This window comes from Molothrus aeneus, chromosome 5 (genome assembly GCF_037042795.1).
Source record: "Molothrus aeneus isolate 106 chromosome 5, BPBGC_Maene_1.0, whole genome shotgun sequence".
Taxonomy (NCBI): domain Eukaryota; kingdom Metazoa; phylum Chordata; class Aves; order Passeriformes; family Icteridae; genus Molothrus; species Molothrus aeneus.
This window is the reverse complement of record NC_089650.1, coordinates 64,179,405-64,201,480: the sequence shown is the minus strand read 5'-3', so window position 1 is coordinate 64,201,480 and position 22,076 is coordinate 64,179,405. Positions and strand designations below refer to the sequence as shown.

Here is a 22,076-nt window from a genome sequence, read left to right as displayed (position 1 = left end):
CTATTAAAAAATATGGACTCATTGCAAATATACTGAGCATGATTAAATTGCTTTGACTGTTTTAAAAGTTTGTATTCTTTCATGATGCTGACACCTTGGTTGAAGAGTTCAGACTAATAAATTGCCTTTTCCATCATGTTAATTTTAAATAAATTAACAAAGACTTCAGAGCGATGTACTCATTAATGCAGTTGATGTTGTTTCTGCTTCAAAGTCAGCATTGTGTTTTACTTAGCTGAGTTCACAAAAAATCTTGTGGGTGGTGTGCTCTTAATTTTTCAGGAATTAATGTAGGCTTTCAGAAATTTAGTGTTGAGTATATGTGATAAAAAAAAATCCCTTTCTAACTGGGATTTCTGTTAAGTGGTTAAAACTCTTTTGAGCAGAAAGCTCTGTGTAGCCCTGGTGGATGTATTGGTGTAAAATACAGTTTTCTTCCTTATTGTTAGAATGGGTGGACTATGTTTTGTTAAAACATGATTGATTGCTCACCTTGAGACTGATAGAAATGTTAGCAGTACTTCTAATGATGAGATAGTGCCTCTTCATTCTGACAACATTTCTGATGCCAGGCTTAATGCTTTTAATATTGAATTCCAAATTGTAGGAAAATTTCAAAGCTTTTTGAGATGTGGAGGAATAAGAGCCTGTGTTCTCCTAACCAAACATAGGAGGCAGTGTTGGACCATGAAGAGAATGTGCCTTAGCACTCCAGTATCTTTTTGCAGGAGTTGATCGTTTAGGCTTTAATATAAACTGTTTGAAGGTAGGCAGTTGCACACGAAAGGATGTGGAAAATTAGGCCTTTGATGGTGATTTTTTTTTATTCTGATTTTTTACTCTTGCCTATTTTTCCTAGCAATTTACAGTGTGGAACAAGATTCACTTTTCAGTGGTGTATGAATTTCCAATTTCTTTTAGGCCTCAGAGTTCCAGCAAGGTTTAATATTAAAGGAATAAAGATACAGTTCGAAGGCTCTTAAAAACTTCTCCTTATTCTTTTTTAAATAAGATTTTAACATAAACCATGAGATAATATCAGGGAAGTATCAGGTACAGAATAAATTTTACAATTCTTATCATATTCATAATAGTTCCTAATTCTCTCAGTGATTTGCAGATGAGTTCATGACTTTCTTAGCAGGGTGGGTACTGGAGAAACTTGCCAACTTTTTGCTTTTCTTAGTGTTGAAAACTGACCTGCATAATAATTTTTGTAGTTATGTCCTGTGGTCAAGTATTTGCATTTGGAGTTTGACATAGAGCTGCCACATATAAAGTGATCTTGATCCTTCTGGTCTTGACTTCTAAGTGTAACTCTGTAAAAAAGCTGTTCACCAGAACACAACAGAAGAGTTTGATCCTTTCACCCATAGTATTCAAAATGACAATTTTCAGAGGCTTCAGAAAATACAGCCCAGGCATGTCTCAATTTGGGGTGCCTGACATCTTTGATTGCTCTTTCAAGCATGTCCAAACCTGAATAGGATGTGGGTTGAAGACACCCCACTTAGCATTGTGCCTCTAGAGATCAAAAGCTCATCTGTAGTACACAAGTTCAGATGGGTTTCAGCAATAAATGTTACAATGAGCTGGTAAAAAATATAAAATTGCAACCTCAAATCACCCAAAATTTACTCCCTGAACAAGGGTGGACTTTTGTCAATGAAAACTTATGATAATATTAAGAAGGAAAATTAGATTACAAAAACATGAGTTTATTTTGTCTTGTGCTGTGTTCACCCATTTTTTCATCATTTGCACTTAGTCCTGTGTCATTAAGGTTCAAAAAAAATTTCCCTTTCCATGTCTTTTTTTGCCTGTGTGCTTGATTTGGCAGTGATACCTGCACAGTCTGTGGGGCTTGGGATGGCATCCAAGGATTTAATTTTCTGACTTACAATGGAAGAGGAACCATCCTTCCCCACATAACTCTTATCCAAAATATTTGGGGGTTGAGTTAGGGAATAATTTTGATTATAAGGCTGGGGTTTTATGGCTGCTGGAAAAGACTGTAATTGGAATGAAGTAGATTGCAGGTACCCCAATCTCAGATATGAAGTCTGTGAGAGGTAATACCAGTCCTCATGTGCAGGCACTGTAAAACTCCATGTGCTGCACTTCAGCTGCCTTTGTAGATAAGTTTATTATTATTGGCTTTGTGTGGGGGGGGGATATTTTCTTCAGCATGATAGGCATATACTCCAGTAAGGGAGCAATTCTGACTCTAGCAAAACTGTGAGCTCTCATGGGTTTGTTTCTGTTGCTTTGACAGATCTTAAATTGTGGGGAATCTAAACTGTAGCTGAAGGATGTTATCTGTTTACACAGGCTTACAGATATATATATGATGTGTTTGATCACTGTGCTTTTGGAAAGTCTGCCTGTATTGCCCTACTTTTCTGTGTGTTGTGGATATTAAAGTCTACACTAAAATGTGTGAAATTTATTTCTGCTGGCAGCATACAGAATGAACTCTTACAATAGCTCTTCACTTCAAACCAAAGGCTGGGAAGCCATGTCTTACAAATGCAGTGTTTATGTGAGGTTTTTGGGTTGTTGAATGAAGTTCACTGCCAAAAGGAGATCCTATAAATATTGTATTTAGGACTATTGCTCAGCAATGACCCTTAACACAGTTCTGTGCTTCCAAGTAGTTTGTTGCCAATAAGGTCAGGGAGTAGAAATGGAAGAAAATCACATGTTCTTCTGTGAATACCTTTTGAAAGTTACAGAATCTATTGCAAGGTTTACTGTAAAATGACAAAAAGGTACATGGAAGCTGACTTGGCTTATAACTGCCTCCATTCTTGCTAGCTCCTGAAAGGAGACCAACACACTCAGCCCCTCACAAGGGACAAAACCTTGACATCTGCTTGGAGTTGTGGAAATAGTTTTGTTTATCCCACTCTCGAGGGATTTGTAAGACTATTTCTTAAGGCTCTTAATTTAGAAAATACCATGCTATGGAATCAGGAGTGCTGAGCTGCAGCGCTGTTTTGCATCCTTTATTCATGGAAATGAACTGCTGTAAGGCATGATGATGTGTCTCTGTTGTGTGGTTTGGGAAGTTAAACATTAAAAGTACTTGGCAAAACATGCTGCAGTGAAACTGGATTAGATTGCTCAAGTTTATTGGGTTTTTTGAGAATTCAGTTATGCCAACATAACAATACAAAGGGAAAAGAGCAGCACTGTTGATTCAAACAGAAATAAATCAACAGTGAATAAACACTGATGTTTTGGACACACCCCTGTCCGGATTTAAGTGCTTCCAAATCACACTAGAATAAAAGAGGTGATTATTCTGCTTTTTTCCCCATGATTATTGTCAAAAGGAGAGTTGTTATGTATTGCAATTTATTTCTTTGTACATATTGGAAATAATTTAACAGTAGTTCTTATGTTTCACATGAGACCTGTTTCAGTTTGGGGTTATTTTCAGTTTGGGGTTATTTGGGGTTATTTTTATTGGGGTTTCAATTATGTTTCAGTTGGGGTTATTTTTCTCACTATGGCTAAAATCTTACATGTGAAGCAGATTTTGAAGCCTGTGCCTTACTTTTCCAGATTTATTCACTGTACTGATGATTCCCCTGATCCTTCCTTGAACTATGAGGTAGGACTCCTTGCATGATTTCTAAGTAATTGAAAAGAATTGCTCACAGGCTGGGTGACATTTGTGGCTGGGTTTCTGTCCATTAAATGTATTATGTTTGTTTTATTCATGTTGCTTTCAATATGAAGGGAAGTCTGGTTCAGCACTGCAGGTTGTAAGAAGTTCATTTAATTGCAGATCAGGTGGGCTGAAGTGCAGACTGGAGAGGCTTCCTTGCAATGTCCTCTCATGTCTGTCAGGTTGTGACAGGAAGGACAAGTTCAGTAGCTCAAAGTAATAGATTCTTGATGGTGAGCTGCTTGTGAACATCACACTGAGGTTACCAAGGGTGAGGCTTGCTGCAGTGGCTGGGGACATCCTGAACTGCTCTGTCACATCTTGTTTCCCATGTTTGTTACCAGATCAAAATATTCAGCTAGAGATGCTTTAAACTGTTAATGTGGAGCTACTGCTCTTGTGGTAACATCTAGTCATCTCTCTAATAATAGTTTTTATGTAAATATAACATTTGTCATCATGCAGTGGGCTTAAAGGGCTTTGCAAAAGTGAATGAACCTTGTTTTATTTTAAAGTGTGCTTTAAAGATACAGGACATCTAAAAGTTGGAACAAAGAGTTTAATGTTAACACCATAGTTAGGAATGTCATCTCTGGTCACTGAAGCTTTCTGCTGCAGTTTAAAGGGTTTGGGAGTTTCCAGCATCCACTAGCGGTAACTGGGGCCTTCAAAAACACCAATCCTTCAGAATATTTCAGCTTAGGAAGTACAGAAACTTGAGAAAGTGCCAGAAAGATGCTTTAATTCCCAGGCAGTCTGTCCTATTGACTATAATAGTTTGCTTTCTATTTCTGTCCTGTGTCCTTATTTTAACTGGTTTGCGCCTTCAAAGGCGTCACAGAGTTCTGCTTGGGTGTGTACCAGAATAGAGGTTGATTTGGATAAATTTAATTCTGCTCATCAGCTCCTTTGACTAGGGAGCAACTTTCTGCCAATTCCATGACAGATTTGTTATGTTGTACAGCAGGGTTTTCATTTTCCATGTTTTATCATTAATGTAACTTGGAAGTTGTTGCATAAATGAGTTCACAGTTATAAATACTGTACAAAGTGGAAGAGCATAAGATAATCAAGGTGGGTAGGGATCTCAGGAGGTCCCTAGTAGACTAAGACCTAGGAGGTGTCTCATCCATCCTCATGCTCAAAGCTGGGTAAGGAATGAGATCCTATTGTCCCACTTGGCATTTTATAAAACCTGTCTTGAAAACCTCAGTGGGTAGAGGCTGCCCAGCCTCTGTGAGGGATCCCTTCCAATGCTTGACAGTCCTCATCTGAACCTTTCTGCTTTAAGCTAGTTTAGACTATGTGGTCTTTAGAGATGCCATCCAACTGAAAGCATTCTGTGATTCTCTGAAATTAATAATAAATCTAATTGTTTTGAAATATTTTCAAAGATGACTATGTGAACTTCAGATTTAAGATTGTTTTGTTCTCTAGTCTCACTGGTCATCATTACAGCAAAACTGTAGCTCTAAAAGGCAGACCTGTTGACAAAAGGATGCTGTTACTTCTCTGAAACAAGGCTTTGTCATTTGTTTTACCTCCACAGCTTGTTCTTCGCAAATGGTGTGAACTAATCCCTGGTGCAGAATTCAGATGCTTTGTCAAGGAAAACAAGCTTTTAGGTAAGGAATTTCTTAAAAACAAAGGTATTGGATGAAGTTTTGAGGAGTTTCTCTGATTCCCTGAAATAGAGCTAAGGCTGAAGAAAGCTCTTTCTTTCCACACCTCATTTCTGAAATTAATGGTTTATTCTTTCTGTAATTTAAAATGTGGTTTACCACATCTCACTTTCCACTATATTTGAAAGCTTGACAGCTCAGCATGCTTGCCATTACAGTGGAAATATTCTTAATTTAATTGTTAATTCAGAAACTTCACCCAAAGGCAGAGTCTTTTATATTCAGGAGCAAATTGCATCGACTCCAACTTGCAGAATGAATACAGAGGCAGTTGTGTGTTGGGCTGTAAATACATGACCCCATGAGGATGTTATATGCAGAAAGTTGGGGAGGTCAGAACACCTCCACAGGTGTAGGAGGTGTCTTGAGTTCATACTAAATTCAGTGTACTTACTTAGAGCCTGTTGTTCTGTTACTCAAGTGCAGAATCCTGAATGTAAAACGTTTCAAGTGGCACTGAAGAGCCAAGGGATCCATCCACAGCATGCACAGAGCTGGTGGGTGCATTGGGAGACCTCTGGCAGCTGGAGAACAGGCAGATTGTGCTACAGCATGTGTTGTAGGCAGCTGAGTAGGGTAATTTTAGGGTAATTTAGGGTAAATTTAGCTCAGTTTTACTCCTCTGGTTGTGTTGACTCTTCTCTGCTGACTATAGCAGGAAATGAGATACCCAGTGCACATACAGGTGCTTGAATTGAGGGGTTTAATTTCAGGCTAATTACTACTCTGAAGTTTGATTTTGGTGTGGTCTACCATGAAATCTTTACAGATGAACAGAAACTCAAATAGCACAGGATTAGTGCTTATTTGTTCTGAACAAGGTTGAATCATTCTGCCTAAACTCTTCTAAAGAGGAAGTGTTATGGCAGTGATGGAGCAAATGCAGGCTCTACAGAAAGAAAGGTGATTTTCTTTTTTTGCTTTAGGATAAAACTGGGCTTGCTCACTTTGCCTCTCTCATGCCTGCATATTCACAAGCACCAAGCTCCATATCCACAAGTGGTTCCTTGTGATGATATGGAAGGCCAGGGATATTGGCTTTGTAGTTCTCACTGTTCCTCCTGTCTTAGCATGGTGAGTGTGCACTTGTTTTGGCTGTGCCTTTTTGTACCTGTTGGGAGCTGTCTGCAATTTGTTGCTCCATGCAGTCCCACCTCTGTGAACGTTTAGGAGCACGCTCCCTGTTCTTCATTTACCGATTTGGGTTTCCTATGGACCTGCACACAGATATTTGAGCTGTGCTAATCCAGGTGCTGTCAACACACACTATTCTCCTAAGCCCTTTTATTTGGCTGTTCTGTCTGGTGTTCCTATGCTCACCTTCCCATTTTCTCTCCATTTATGCCAGTTGCAAGCGCATTACAGCTCCCTGTAACAGAGTTTATCTTCCTAATAGCAGAGATTTCCCATTAAGTCTGTATTGTTTAATGGCTCCTGACAGAGATTTTGAAGGGAGGAGAGCTGAATCCTGTCCTGCCTTGTGATGCTGGAACACCATAACTGCCAGAGATACAAAGCATTTGTACACTGGCTAATTAAGCACTCTGTACATTTCATGGCCAGGTTTTGAAACCTAGTACATCTGCCAGTATGGGATTTTTTTTAGCTAGCACTCCAGCTGCATTTCTGAAGATAGTTCCAAGATTTTTCACAATATGTTCCCATACTCTTAAAATTAATAAGCCTGTCAGTCAAACTGAGGAATGATACTTGCAGTATAGTGAATGATTTTCCAGTTACACATCTGCATCCCCTTAGATGCCATAATCTTTTGGGTTTTGTTTTTTAGACTCAAGTTAAGCTTTGTAGTAGTATTAAAAACTCAAAGTTCCACTGACATCACAAACTTTTTATACGAACTTCTTAAAAAAGAGCACATCTTTGGCAGTAGTCAGCATGGTCTTACAGTAAAACTCTGTGTTTTGTATATGGTTAAAACAGCAAACTTGAGGTCACTGATAAATCTTTCTTGGGGAATTCTGTCTCTTTTTGTATGTAAATAGCCTGAATTACTCATTCTGCAGTGATGGGGCAGGTCTTGGATTTGACATTTGTCAAGCAGGGTATTGCAGTGTTTTATGTTGACACATATCCTGTATGAGAACTCTTGTCATTCAAGATGCATGCAAGTGTATAATCCTGTTGATGTCATTTTAAAGCAGTGTCTTGTAGACAAATGTATGAAATTAAGAACTTGTGGGAGGGGTGGTTTGTCTGCATAGGTAAGAAAACCCTTGAGGGAGCAAATGGGAGCACTAAGGTCTGGCCTGCATGCCATCCCACTGATTTGGGGATTTAGGGATTCACCTCTAGTGCCTTATCAAACAGGCACATGTTATTCCACACTTTAAAAATCAGTTAAATGAGAATCTGTGGTATCCAAGCATTTGGATATTGGCTCTGCTAATGTGCAAGCTTAGCCTTCACTCCTGGCATTTCATTGTTCCATATTGTGGTCCCTACTGTGATGTGCAGAACAAAGTTTTGGACCAGAGTAACCAAAGGGAATAAAACTGAAAGGAAAAGTTGGGAGGTGGAAACTTAAGGACTGCTGGTCCTTAAACACAGGCAAAGTTTCCTCCTGAAATTCACTTTAAAATATTCCAAACGTGTACATATAAAAAGAGGTTCACAAAATTCCAGAGCTGTTCAAGGAAGAGATTCCTAATGCAAGTACTTTAAGTATAGCAGAATAAAGCTAAACAGTAAGTCACTAATAAAGGTAGAAACTGGGGAAAACCCCATCTTCTGTGCCTGATAACTGTTTTTTTTTTTTTCTGGTTGGGTTTTTTGCATGCCTAGAGCTCTTTATAATTACCTGAAATTATTGACAGGTATCTCACAGAGGGACTACACCCAGTACTACGATCATATCTCTAAGCAGCACGAGGAGATCTGTAGGTCCATCCAGGAGTTTTTCAAGAAACACATACAATACAAATTCTTGGATGAAGACTGTAAGTATCTTGAGGGTATCTGTGGGTATGCATCTCTCTCTTCATTGCTCTTGCTTTCACAGGGCTTGGTTCTCTTTAGCTTGGGAGGGTCTGAAAGCAAAAGTTTGGAATTACATTGGCAACAAAAAAAAACCTGGAATAGGCTGGAGCTCTCCAAGAAAACACAAGAAATGAGTGAAAGATCCCTTCAAAAGGCATAATAACTTTTTTTAAAAGCTTTTCCCCCTTATACTTGAAAATAATTTTTATGCCAGAAAAGCAAGGTAGGAGATCCTTGACAAAAGGCATTCAGTAGTGAGAAGAATACTTGTTTATAAAGGTGTTGTCAGATGTTTACTGCTAAATTATTGAGGTATTCCTTGAATAAAGGATTTTTAAGTTTCTTTTCTAGAAGTTTTAATTATTTCTTCTAGAATATCAATACACACCAGGTTAGGTGCCAAAACCTTTGAATAAAGGCCACAGTATTTGATACACCTAATCAGTCCAAGTAAATTGTGTTGTTCTCTAAATGTGAAGTCCTTTGCAAATTTGATTTGAAATAGTTTTCTAACATGGTTTAGTGATAATTGAATGGTGTTGCATCATGATGGGTGATCAATAGTGGTGAAAAATATGATGTAGAAATTTAAATTAGGTCTGGCATGGCCCAAACTTCAGCTCAGCAAAAACCCATAAACATAAGAATTTTCTGGCAGTTTTATTGTCATGTCTAATGCTTTGAAAAGTCAACCTTTAGAAGTGTCTTTAAGCATTATTAGTGGTTTTACTGATACACCAGAGAAGTCAAATAGATCTGTCCTCTCTTAACTGTCTGAAAAAGGTACCTTCAAGTGCCAGTCTCTGTTATATTGCAATTCTTCATAATTTGACTCTGCAAAGCTGCTCTGTTTCAGCCCAGAGAAGTTCTCATGGACTGTTGCTTGGAGAAGACCAGTAGAATAGTACATTAATTTAATAAGTCCATTACATTTTGAAGTAAGATCAGTAATATACATCTGGCATTCTGATTACTGCCTTTTAATTTTCCTCTGTGTCTCAATGTAATTTTAGCTGGTATGTAATCAACTGATAGATAAGAATTCAGGGCACCCTTTTTGGAAATTGATGCCTAGATTTAGGCTCTGAAATGCCTGGCTGGTGAACTGAAAGGTCTGAAATGTCATCTTATGTAAAGGGTGCCATCTGAGTTGCCTTGAGGGAAAAGGAGGTTTCAGGGCAACCTTCTGGCATGAAGGTTTGTTAACCTTTTATTCTTAGGCACTAAATACTGGTCCATCTGCAGAGAAATGCCATGCAGAAAATGTTTTCTGTGTTTTTGTGGGTGGGTTTTTTTAAAATCACATTGCATTTATCCCCCATCATCTCCCTTGATCCACTGCCTTGGTAGCATATGTGTTGTTAACAATAAAAATCTGGGTTTGCTTGTTTGTTTGCTTTTAAAAGGAAAGGTATTACAGCTTTTTTCCTGACTTCTTGTTTCATTGGGGATTTTGATGCTGTTTGCTCTGCTTTTTCCAGTTGGTCTGGTAGCATCTCCAGATGGAAGAGTTGAGTCAGAGCAGCTGAAGCATTGCAGAGTCAGAGCAGTAGGATAACAGATGGGTGAATGCTTTATAAATACTTCTAAATTATGTTAGAACCATCTAAATATCTTTGGTAAGAGCCCAGTAAGAGCAGTGCTCTGGAGGTGTTGATAGTGCAGAGCTGGGCTTTGGCTTTCCCTCTGTTTAGAGCAGTTTCTGGTGAAGTTTCACTACAGTCTCACTGGCACAGGACACTCCTGCTCTGAGAGTGGGAATAATTCAGGTTTTCTTCTTGTTCAGTGTTTGTGAGTGTCCTGAACCAGTCAGCAGAGTGCAATCAGTCTGAATTCCAGCTGTGTGAATCCCAATAAATACTGCTAGCCTCAGTGAATACCATGGGCTTGCTTTAGGCTGACAGGCCTCACAATAGAAACCCTCAGATGCAAGGGATATCTTTTGGCTATGACTAAGGAGAGGATGTGGTGCAGGCACTAAAAGTTCAGCTGAACAGCTGGAGAAGAAATCCTGGGGTTCCTGCACCCCCCTTTGCATTGATGACTGGCTTAGCCACTGAGGGCTTCTCTTCCTGGGAGAGCAGAGCACTTAATCCTGGAGTGCCTTTGGCATTGACACAGCCCAGCTTGTGCAAAAGCTGTGAGGATTTTTGGGCTGCATGGTAAAAACCAGCTACGTGACTGGCTTTGGCTTTGTGGAGTTGTGGTTTGCCCTTAGCCCAGCCAACTTCACATGAAATGTCAGATTAAGCTTTACATGCAGGGATGGGATCAGTCAACATCCCTGTTCCTGACAGGCAGCTTCCTGAGACTCAAGTGTTCTGCAGTCACATCCTGAGTTTAATTTATCCACATGTATTGGGAAATCTCTTAGCTGAAATATTCCCTTATTAGTGAAGGAAGTAACCATATAGCACTTGTCTGAGGCTTTCTAAATTTTTTTTACCTTTCTTCCTGCTAAACTGGTGCAAGTTTTGCATGTAGCCATGTCTGAGTGCTTCCCTGTTGATTTCCCTAGCTCAATAGAAAGACAGCTCAAAGGTTGTTTAACCATACAGAACAGGAGCTGATGGAAAGCTGCATATACAGAGTCATGTTTAATTAAGCCAAGGGGAGGAACAGCAGTGGAGCCAGGCAAGGCAGCTTTTAGTCAGTCACTGAGTGGCAAGGGAGTTGTTGGAAGGATTTGTTGATATTAATTAGGTGTGCTGTGTCTGCTCTGGGTGACATCAAACATGGCCATTTCACTGCCACTGACCCCTTTGTTCCTACAACCTGTTTGTCTTGTTAGCTGCTGAAATTCTAGTGTCTGGAGCAGGAACCTTCTCTTATTAAATGTTTGTGCAGTGTCCAACACAGTGAAGTCTTGATCCTTCCCTGAAACGTCTCTGTTCTGCTCTAAACGAAACAGCAGTAATGTCAAGGATAAGCTCTCTGGGCTAAGAGTTTATCAGATATTCTTCATGGGAGAAAAATCAACAGAAGAAACCAGCATTAAATGGAAAAACCCAGCAGCTGATTTCCCAGTGCATTAACAATAGTTCTTGAAATGTTTCAGCTCCCTCTTAGAAGTATAGCCAATTCTGGCTTGCAGTTCATTAGACATATTGACTTTGCAGATTGTGCTGTGTACACAAGTATCTATTCAGATTTAGACATCTTCTGTGAAATTATATATCTTTTACAATTAACATTTTTTTCTCCTTTTCAGTTGTTTTTGATGTGTACAGAGACAGCAGGGTAAGTGAACAATAGGTTGTCTATAATTGTTTCTTCTCTGAAAACTTGAAATGCTACAAAGATCAAGCAAGTAATAGCTTTGTCTTCCTAGAAGTGGTCCTGGAAAAAAACAGCCAAACAAACAAAAAAATACCACTAAAGTAAAAACCCTGACCAAACAAAAACACCAAGCAAAACCTACTTGATGTTAATCTTTTCCACAGATCTTTTTCTATGATAAATGCTGTCTACAGAAGGAGAATAATAGGATTAGGGGTGTAAATATGTCTGTGCTAGTGATGTAATTATTTAGTTAGTATCTTCCAGAGAAGTTGTCTGTTCTAAAGCACAGAACTTAGGCTCTGACTGTAATTTTCTCAGTTCTGTGAATCTACAACAGGCAGCTTAGTTTTTATTATGACATGAGAGTCCTTGCTGCAGTAATTTAGAGTGGAATAGATGATTTCAGGTGGAAGGGACCTACAGTGGTCATCCAGTCCTACTGCTTGACCAGTTCAGGGCTGACTGAAAATTAAAAGCATGTGGTTATGGGTGGTGTTCCCAGGCACATGGTGGGATTTGTGGGGCTGTCCTGTGCAGGGCTAGGAGCTGGACTCAGTGGCCTTGTGGGTCCCTTCCAACTCAGGATATTCTGTGACTCATTAAGGGCATGCTCCAAATAGCTTTCAAACACACAAACGGGTTTGAGGCATTTTCTTTTAAGACAGATATTTCCTTGGGCTTTATTTCTTTTTTCCCTGTGTTTGTTTTTTCACTACAGCATTTGAACTCATCAAAATTATCCTTAACATTTCTTCAGGTTATCCTTGTGAGATTGGAGAATGGTTCATATCTGGAAGCCTAGGATAGGGATAATTGTCCAAAGAGCGTGTGAATGTGGTGTGCCCAGTTTGTGACAGATGGAAGCCAGTTTTTTCTTTTCAAGCTGCTCCAGCTGTGGTTCTGAGAGTTGGGCAGATCAGAACCCTCAACATCCAGACAGTGATGGAGTTGGGGAGAAGCATCCCACCTCAACTACTTGAAAGATATGTAGGTGTAGTGTTTAGGGGTGTGGTTTAGGTGTGAACACAGAGGTGCTGGGCTAAGGGTTGGATTTGATGATCTTAAAGGACCTTTCCAACCTAAATAATTCTATAGAGGTGCCAGTATCAGAGTTAGTAACCTTGACTTCTCCTAGTGTGAGTGGGGAGAAATATTTGGTCAGATGAATTGTGCTTGAAAGGCGTGATTGGAGAAAGTCTTTATTAGAGTTGAGTGTATTGGAAGTAAGTCCTGATTCTCATTCTGAATGTTGTTTAAGTATTTTGTAATTGTGTAACAGTAAATCATGCCATAGTTTACAAAACAGGAACTGTGTCTCACGTGGAAAACAACGACTGCACCATTTCTCAATTTCTCAGCCCAGCTTTTAATGTTGGTACCTAAAACAAAGCTGTGGGCTAGAGCAGCTCTGCTGTAATTGAAATTACCTGCCCAGGCTCAAATTGACAGACATGAGGATGCTGTCAGGGAAAATGAGGAGCAGCACTTGAGCATTGAACCAGTTTCTGCCGTTGGGTGCTCTGCCTCGTAGCTGAGGCATGAAGAGAAATTACTTAAGTAAATGGTTTCAGCCTGTGGTATCTCAAATGAGCAGTGTTTCTTCATCTGTCAAGATAAAATATATCTGTTTGTAGATTTCTCTCGGTGGATTCTACCCTCAGGTCTTGTAAACTGCCAGCTAGCCCTTTGTGTGTCAGATGCTTCTCCTTTCACACGTACTATTGTGGTTTGCAACTGTGTTATTCATCGCTCCCTTGGCGTGTGAGTTACAGGCAGCACAAGAATATTGTGAGCATGATTAATTTCCAGAGCCCATGCTCCTCATCAGGCTGGTTGCACAGCAACCTCACCTACAGAAGGAGGGAAATGTTCACTGACTGCTTGTTTTAAATCCTTTCAACTCTAAATATTCAGCTTGGAGAAGCAAGTTGTTGTTACTGTTGTAAATGACAGCAGTCTCCTCCCCGTGCTCACTTCAGTTGCTTTAGAGCTGTCTGGAGTTGGCTCCACAGGTCCTGCTCACTGAATTGGAGGGGGGAGTTCACAAAAGCCTGAGAGTTGGCTCTGCTGTTGCTCTTTGCTGTCCCCCAGGTGTGAACAGCAAACCAAGTTCAAGACAAGTCACTGTGCTAAGACAGAGCAGTGCAAGGAGTGGCTGCAGACCACTGCTGGCTCCCAGCTCTTGTAAAGGAGCAGAGCAGTGCTTGTGTCTGTGCCTTGTGAGCATTGTCACTGTGCAGGAAGGTGCAGCTGGAGTTAGGGAGATGTAACAGTTAAGTTTGCATTTTATCTGTCTCTGACTTCCTTTAACCAACAGGCTTTGTCATGGGCACTTCCTTTCAGTGCCCTGCTGCTTAATGCCTTAGCAAAAAAACCATGAAGCTGACAGGGTGTGGTAAATCTATTGATTCCTTCTTCTAGGATGAGAAGAAAACACCATGTAGTACAAGTAGGGGAATTTTTTTCCCCTCCACTTATGCACAACATTTTTTTTTCCTGGCTTGTGCATTTCTCTGCTCTTGTACGGCAAAGATGGCTAATAGCAGGCAAAAGACAGCAGACAAACAGCCTTACTACTGCTTTTTAGATACACAGTGCAAATTATCTGAAACTGTATTTAAATCATGACATTGCATGTAAGACTTGAGAGAGAATTTCATCTTAAGAAAAGGCAGTTTGATTACTGACCCAGGGTTATATACACTCCTTTTAATGAGCCCTGAAAAGAGAGATTGAGTTTGTTTTGCCACTTGTCATCAATTTGCAGCTAGCAAAGCTCTGTGCAGATTTAAAACCATCTCAAGGAAACAACTGTTGCACTGCTGTCTGCAGGGGTGGAGGAACACTGCTGGGTGCTCACAAAAAAAACATGTTGCTTTCAGTAGTCTCAGAATCAATTTTCAGTTTTTTCCAGGGTACATTTATTCTCTAGAAAAACGATCTTAATGTTCCTGAGAAAAAGCTGAGCTGGATGTATTTGGGATGAAGAGGAATTTCTGTGAAAGCCTTTCATAGGGAAGTATTAGGTAGAAATATTTCTGATGCAAGGAAAGATTCTCTGAACTGCTGGATGAACTTTGCCAGCCATTGCTTCTGTGTGTGATGAAATTGGTTCATTAGCTTGTTTTTCTGGAGTGATAGAATGAATAGAATCTAAACCCACAGATTCTTGGAGCTGACAAGTCACCCCCATTAGCAAAAGTAAAAGACTGTTTATCATGAGAATTTGAGGAGAACCAGGGATGGGAAAGGACAGCAGAGCTTGCCCCACTGGCTCTCTGCTCTGGTGGTGCCAGTACTTGTGCAGAGGTGTTGCAGCTCAACCACGCAGATCTGGGCTTGCTCACCCTTCCAGAACAAATACGAAACCACTCAGCTCTGTGCCCCCCAATTTGTAGTTTCTTTTGTAGCTGTCTGGTTTCAGCACTTTTGTTTCTGTGCTTTGGCTTCTTAAAACGTGCTCAGTGAGAGCTTAGACCTGCCCTGAGACAGACACCTGTGAAAGCCTGTGTGCAACCACAGCTCCCTGCTGGGCTGCTGGCCCAGCTCCGGCCTGCAAGTCATAACCAGTGCTTTCATCTCTGCTGGGACTCCCCACACCTGCAGCAGGAGCTCACTGGGGATGGTAACAGGGGCACCAGAACATTTCTGCTCACAGGTTTGCATCACTTGCGGTCCCACAGAGTGTCAGTGCCTGTGGGACAGCTCAGGGTGGGGGAGGCAGTCTCCCTGTTACTCTCTGCCGACGCTTCCAAAGCATCTTTGTGTGCTAGAAACCAGATGGCTGTAGTGTAAATAATTGAATGTATTTCCTGCTTGAATCAAGATAGGCAAGATCTTTCAAAGCCAGAAGATCCTTCAGAAAAGAGGAGAGAGCAAAATTAATGTTTAGTAGCTACATAGTCTCCAGGTTTGTTTTCCAATTCCAGTTGATCTTTATTATAAACACAATAAAACTCTTCAGCCCTGCTTATGATACTGCAACTTTTTCCTTCCCTGTTTGATAGAACTCATTTCTTCCAGATGTAATACTGGTTTTGCAAATCTTTACTAGCAGCTGTAGACATATTTCCTTATAATTTATTAGTGTTTTATTTTATTAGAGTAGTTGATACTTCCTTGGGCAAGAGAAGATGGCCCAGTGCTGGGGGTGTCTCTTGAAGTGCCTCAAGGAACACAGACTATTTCTTCCTCCCCCCCATGTCTGTTACTTCTAATACATCTTGTCAGTCTCTGCTTTCGTTTTTCAGTTGTAAAGCAGTTGTGCTGTTGTGCACCCTACCACAGCTGTTTGGAACACAGATGTATTAAAGCTGAGATAGAAACTAGTGTGGACTGCTAGTAATGGCTATATTAAAAATGCTTTTAAGTTATTCATTATTTATCTATGTCTGTACAGCATCTTTGAGGTTTAATGAGCTCCACCATTTTGCAGACCCTGCTCTTTGTTTTTAGGGTCCCTTGTAACACCAAGAACAGCAATTTTTGTGGAGTGCTGGATGGTGCAGTGTTGCTGAGGTGGTTTTTCATGGAAAGCAAAATTCCTGTGTGGGTAGTTTGGGGTTTTTTTTGTTTGTTTGGTCGTGTTTGGGTTTGGGGTTTTTTTGTGGTTTTTGATTAGTGCTCTCCCTTGTTCCTTGTTCATTCTTTCTGGGGATCTTGGTGGATCATGGGGATTAGCCAGAACTTTGGTGGGCTCATCTGAAAACATTCTGGCATATAACTAAATTCAGTTTATTTGAGCTCTCTCTGATCTTCTATTTAAAAAAAAAATCAAAGTAAATTAATACATGATAGCTTGCTGTGATATAAAACTCTATGAGGTAAGGATGTTAGAATATTTTAAATGTTTAAACCCAGGTAGTTTCAATTTTGACATCTTTTTATCTAAAGACCAAGCATACTACAATAATCTGAGTATATGTGTATTTTGATTTTTTTTTTCTTTTCTCTTGTTTGCTTTGTTTTAATTCATCTGTGGTTCCTTTGCAGGGTAAGATTTGGTTAATAGATTTTAACCCATTTGGTGAAGTAACAGACTCCCTGCTCTTTACATGGGAAGAACTCACCTCTGGAAAAAACTTGAAAGGAGACCAGAATGAAGGGGAAGCAACAGAACAGGTGAGGGAGGCTGAATAACATCCAACAGGATTTATGGCCTTATTTTTGCTTTCTTTTGCTCTTACAATCAAATTGTGATGCAAATTCCATTGAAGTAAAGGAAGCTCCTGTGACATGTAAACTCTTTGTAAGTAGAATCTACCTTAGAGTTAATCTCAACAAGTGTCACCTGCTGGTTTTAGATGCCTGCAAGGGAATTTTTAGTTCAAACAGTACAAGCCCATATTGCAGCTTTGACCCCATTGCAAAGAAGATGCCCTGAACCTTGCTTTTCCACAGTTTTAAAGCATTCCTTCCAGTTTGCCTTAAAATCTATTACTCTTCTGTATAGTCACTTAAATTTCTACTTGGTTCTTGATATCTGTCATGCAGTTTCCCACATCTCCAGTTTTATGCTTGGGGGAAGACAAGCAGAAACTCAGAAGCTTAACTTCTGTCTCTTCCTCCTCTGGAATACCCTTAGCAAAGCCTTGTCCTCTGGTTGAACTCCCAGGACTTGCAGAACAAGGCTTTCTATCCCTCTTCCAAGCCACATTTCCTCTGTAAAAACAAGTAATTTCCCATTAATACAGAAAGGGAGAAATAGTCTTTATTTTTTGTATTCCAGCCTTTTTTTTCTCACTGCATCTTGAGACAGAGACCTCACATCCTAATAAGTCCTTGGGCAGCTGGGAAGGAGATAGGAAGTGGTGTGTTAATGGATCCTGGGTTATTTTCTGAGGAGAGGTGGCTGGCCAGTGTGGGCTTTTCTTTATTTCCTGGCTGTTGAACTGCATTAGAGGTCACTGAAATGACAAACTTCATTGAGCTGATTTTAACATAACTTTAGTCCTGTGGCCCTTTCCATAACACATTGGCAGGGACACCCCACTCCAGGCTGTCCTTCAGGCCATTGCCTCTGTCTCACCCTGGGGCTGTTGCTGTATGAAAACCATTCCATGAACCCTCCTGTGAAAATCTGTGTCTCCTTTGTTAGAACACACTCCCAATTCAGAGCTGTCTGTGGGACACATGAATTTTCATTCTGGGATTTCTTTTTCTCGTTGCCAGATGCTTTGCACAGTTTTCTGTAGTTCAGTCCTGGATGAAAAGTAGAATAACTTGTCTTCATGTTTCATCTGACATCCAGCCATGTAATCTGGTGTAAAGTTGCTGATCTTTCTTAAAATGAAGCTGTTTATTGCAGTACAGCATGTCAGTGTGTTGAACTGAAAATTGTATCATTCTCCAAAACCTGTTGTTACAATTCAGCATTTAGAGATCTTTTTGGCCCTTTTATAGAGGTTTTTTTTTTTTCCTTCAGTAAGTAAATTGGTTGGAAAGTTTAAATTATAATTTCAGTAAGGTTATAGTTGCAAATGTGTTTAAACTGTGAAGACAAATCTAGGGGTTCTATCAAAAAGATTTTTCTCTATCCAGATATGTATCTAGATACTATTGCCCAAAGTTCCTTATAGCTTCATTATTACAGCACTGTCACAAGCATGAATTTATTAAATACATTAATAACTGATGCACTGTAGAAACTTTAAAGTGAGGTAATGAAAGCCATTATTTGACTGTTTAACATGTTTGACATTTCAAATTGCTCCTAAGTGGGCAGAGGTTTTATAAGAAAGCTACAATTTTTAGAAAGCTCAAGTTTAGTTGAGTGAGTGCCAAATAAACTCATTGGCAGCGTGACTCAGTCTCAGGAGGAGTCCCAGGAACATTTCATATTCATGTCCACTGTTCTTATCCCTTTTCCCAAAGGATGATCCAGTGTTCCGTTGTACCAACAGCAAAGTCACCGTCCAGCCCAGCCCCTACCTGAGCTACCGACTGCCCAAGGACTTTGTGGACCTTTCCACAGGAGAGGATGTTCACAAACTGATTGACTTTCTAAAACTGGTAAGAAGTAGCAGGAGAAATTCTCTGACCTTCTACCTTTGTCAAATGGAAATACCAAAATCCCGGGATCTGTGCTTTTGTTACTAACAAAGTGTAGAAAATTACAGAAAAAGCAGTGTATGAAGCCATCACACAATGCATTGTTGGGTTGATTGTTTCTGAAGTGATGAACAAGTTTTTTACTGCTCTCACTTTGCTTAATTAATTTTATTTTTATGGGAAGCAATGAATGTATTTTGACAAATCTTACTGAAGGACTGAGCTGTTTCCTTTCTTACTGAAATATAAATATGAATGTAGTATGAATGGAAATGTGCTTTTTGAATGCCTGGAGCTAATGCTTTTAACTTTTAATGTTTTTAACTTTTTTCTTTAAAAGTTACAAGACAAATATATTAGGAAAAACCACGATAGAGTTGTTCCTTTTTCAGTCTGCTTTCTTTGTTCTTTTAATGCACAGTGGCATGAAGACATGAGTAAGTTATGGAAGGGGAGGGCAGGTTTCCTGCATCTGTATCACTGACTCTTGCCAGCACTGTGATGTTTTCTGGTTCTTGTGTATTCCATGAGTTAATGGACTAGGCAAATCTTGTTCTTTACTGGAAATAAAATCCTATAGTTCAGGATGAGAGAGAGGGTTGATATTGCTCTGTTCCATTTGCTGAAAAATTATCTCTTACTGTTCCAAAAAATCACTTAGAAATGCAGTCACTGTCTAATCCATTGTATTTGGAACACTTGACATGATTTATTGGTGCTCTTACTTCAGATAACTGTGTCCTAACATTCTGAACTCTCCTGTTCTGTTGACAGAAAAGAAATCAGCAAGAGGATGACTGAGGTACCCAGAAGCATTACATTGAATTACAAGCAAGAAATGTGGCAAAATCTGTATTTAGCATAACTATTAAACTATTGATTTAAAGAAAACCTGCTTTTTATAGTTAATGAAAGACCTGAAGAGCTGTTCATCCCCAGTGTCTGTTGGTTTATAGAAAAGTGTAGGGAAGCTTTTTCAGGGAAACATGAAAGGTCAGGGTGAGTTCTCACTGGATTCCAGGTGCAAAGAAGCAACAGCCTGAGTGCAGCTGAACAAGTGCTTTCCATTTCTCATAATGTGAGCATTGATGCCACTGAGCTACGCCTTTGGACTCCCCACTGTAAATATGGCAACACACAATGCTTGTGCAGTAACAACACGGAGCATTCTCTGCATTTAGGCACTGTCTTGCTTCATATGTAGTCACAAAGAAAAAGGAATGTACCTTTTTATCTGTAGTAACCTTTTAAAATTGTAAATTGATTTTGTTTTGGGAGCACTTCTCTTTATGTAAAAAAAAAAATTAAAAATGGAGAAGGGATTTTTTTCTGTGTTACAAGGACTAATATTTCATTTCAGAGAACAGCTATAGCTGTAGTAAACTACTTAAAGTTTGGAAATCTTACATATTGGGAATTTGAAATTCTGAATGCATTTAAAGTAAAGTAATATTTTCACAGTTGCTGAAGTGAAAAGAAAGACGTTCATTTAACGTCACCAAATTTCATTTCATTTTCATAGTAAAGCTTTCTTGAAACCTGTTTTTTTTAAACATGATTACATACTAGACATCATCTGTGACTTTAATCTACATAATTAACATCAACCTATAATTTTATATACAGACTCAGTCTTCTTTCTTTTGTGTCTCATCTCTGAGTTTCTTAGGAAAGCAATTATTCTTTCAGCTCTTAAAATTCTGTATTTGTTTGGTACTTCATGTTTTTTTGTATAAAGGGAAGCTTGGCTAAATCTGGGGAAACAGAAGCTCTTGTTACCAATTGCTGTTGTTTGGGAGGTGGGGGAGGACAGTTTTAGGTGAATCACCAGCTGACTTTTGGATATAGGTGTTTGTATGACATCAGTAATTTATTAAGAGTGTGCAGATGCCCATTGAAACAAAAGGACATTTGAAGAAGCTCATAACCCCTGGAAACTGGTTCCTATTTCAGACCAGTTATGTGATACTCTGTGTGTGTGTGTATAAAGCTGTTTGTGTTTCTTTGCCTTGCTTTTGCTGTCAGATTGGAATGGTGCTTGGTTACAATCTGTTCTTGGATGTTAAATCTGAGCTAAGTTGTTAAATTATTACCTAATGTCTTTATTTAGCTTCTGTTTTGAATGAAAACTTACTCGAGTTAAAGATTATGCAGACTGAGAATCCACACATTGATGAAACATCACAGATGAAAGCTCCTGGAGTCAGAACAGTCTGCCCTGAATTGAAGCATTGTTTGAAGCATGGGAACCTGCTTCTCAATAGCTTTTTGTATTCAAATTAGATGATATTAACTCAGGGCTGGGCTATACCTAATCCTCCCATACTGCAGGATTTTGGATGAATATTTTTCACCCTCACCAGAGAGATAATTTCAGTATAAATATCTCTAAATCGGTAGGAACCTCAAAGTGTAAAAAAATAAAGAAAGCTTTCCTCTTAGTTTTAAAGTTTCTAGCCATAATTTAAACTATTGTGATGATCTAACCACACTTCTTCCTTTACACAGATGGTGCCCTGGAACTTCCAATGGATCCATAAATGCTTCTAAACTACAGATTATTGTCTTTAAAAACAAAGTCTTAGTTTAAAGCTGGAAGATAGTTTCCCACCTCTTCCATGTAGACACCACAAATTAATTTACCACTTTCTCAGCTGTCTTTGCTGAATGTTCACCAGAACATATTTGGTGATGGGACCAGTTTGTTGGGAGCCTGTGCACTCAGGAGTGTCCCTTTAGGTGGGTAGGCTGGAGTTTTTCTCCTCTGTGAAATGCTGACAGATGCCCAGCCTGAATTCATGGGCTGCTCAGCCAAGCTGAACTGCAGTTCAGAGTTGCAGGAACTTGTCCTGCTTCCTTTGGGCTAACTCCTAGTGAAGCACCTTAAAAGGTAGCAGAGCAAAAATACTGGCCCCATGTTCAGAACTGGTACAGAAACAATCCCCAATATAAAAATATAATCTACAGGATCAGGTCCCCCAAAATGCCATATCCTTACAGTTTAAATACCTACTTCAGATGTACTTTGCTTTTTTCCCCAACTTCAGGTAATCAAACAGTGAATTTTATTTGGCTGTTAAATTAAAGATTCCTCTTCTAAAAGAATTTTCACTCTATATGTCCTTTTGATCTCCTAGGATAATTAACAAACATTTTCTCTTTGGGGAGCAGAGGGGGCTAATGTTGGTAGATTAAAAATGCTTCAGATCAATTTTACACTGAACAGTACATGACACCTTTCTATTCCATCATAAAAGCAGTTTCTGCCTCTAGCTATCATATACAGAAATTTGAAAATACAAATTTCCAGTTGTTCAGGTCCTTGTTCATGGGATTTAATTACATCATCACCATTTGCTGAGTAAGGGCCAACTGTATACTATATATTC

At 39.4% G+C, this 22,076-nt stretch overlaps 1 protein-coding gene across 2 annotated transcripts in view; it reads left to right on the top strand.

Moving 5' to 3' along the window:
* CDC123 (cell division cycle 123) overlaps positions 1-21,792 on the top strand; it is a 33,022-nt gene extending 11,230 nt beyond the window's left edge. Inside the window, exons 7-13 of one of the 2 annotated variants that reach the window (XM_066551001.1) lie at positions 3,571-3,619; positions 5,226-5,301; positions 8,193-8,315; positions 11,567-11,595; positions 16,630-16,758; positions 18,540-18,648; positions 19,462-21,792. In XM_066551001.1, the coding sequence (XP_066407098.1) occupies positions 3,571-3,619; positions 5,226-5,301; positions 8,193-8,315; positions 11,567-11,595; positions 16,630-16,758; positions 18,540-18,635 (502 nt within the window). In that variant the 3' untranslated portion in view covers positions 18,636-18,648; positions 19,462-21,792. Of the gene's footprint in view, positions 1-3,570; positions 3,620-5,225; positions 5,302-8,192; positions 8,316-11,566; positions 11,596-16,629; positions 16,759-18,510; positions 18,649-19,461 lie in introns of both variants that reach the window. The other variant, XM_066551000.1, reaches the window with a different exon arrangement.
* Positions 21,793-22,076: the final 284 nt, after the last annotated feature.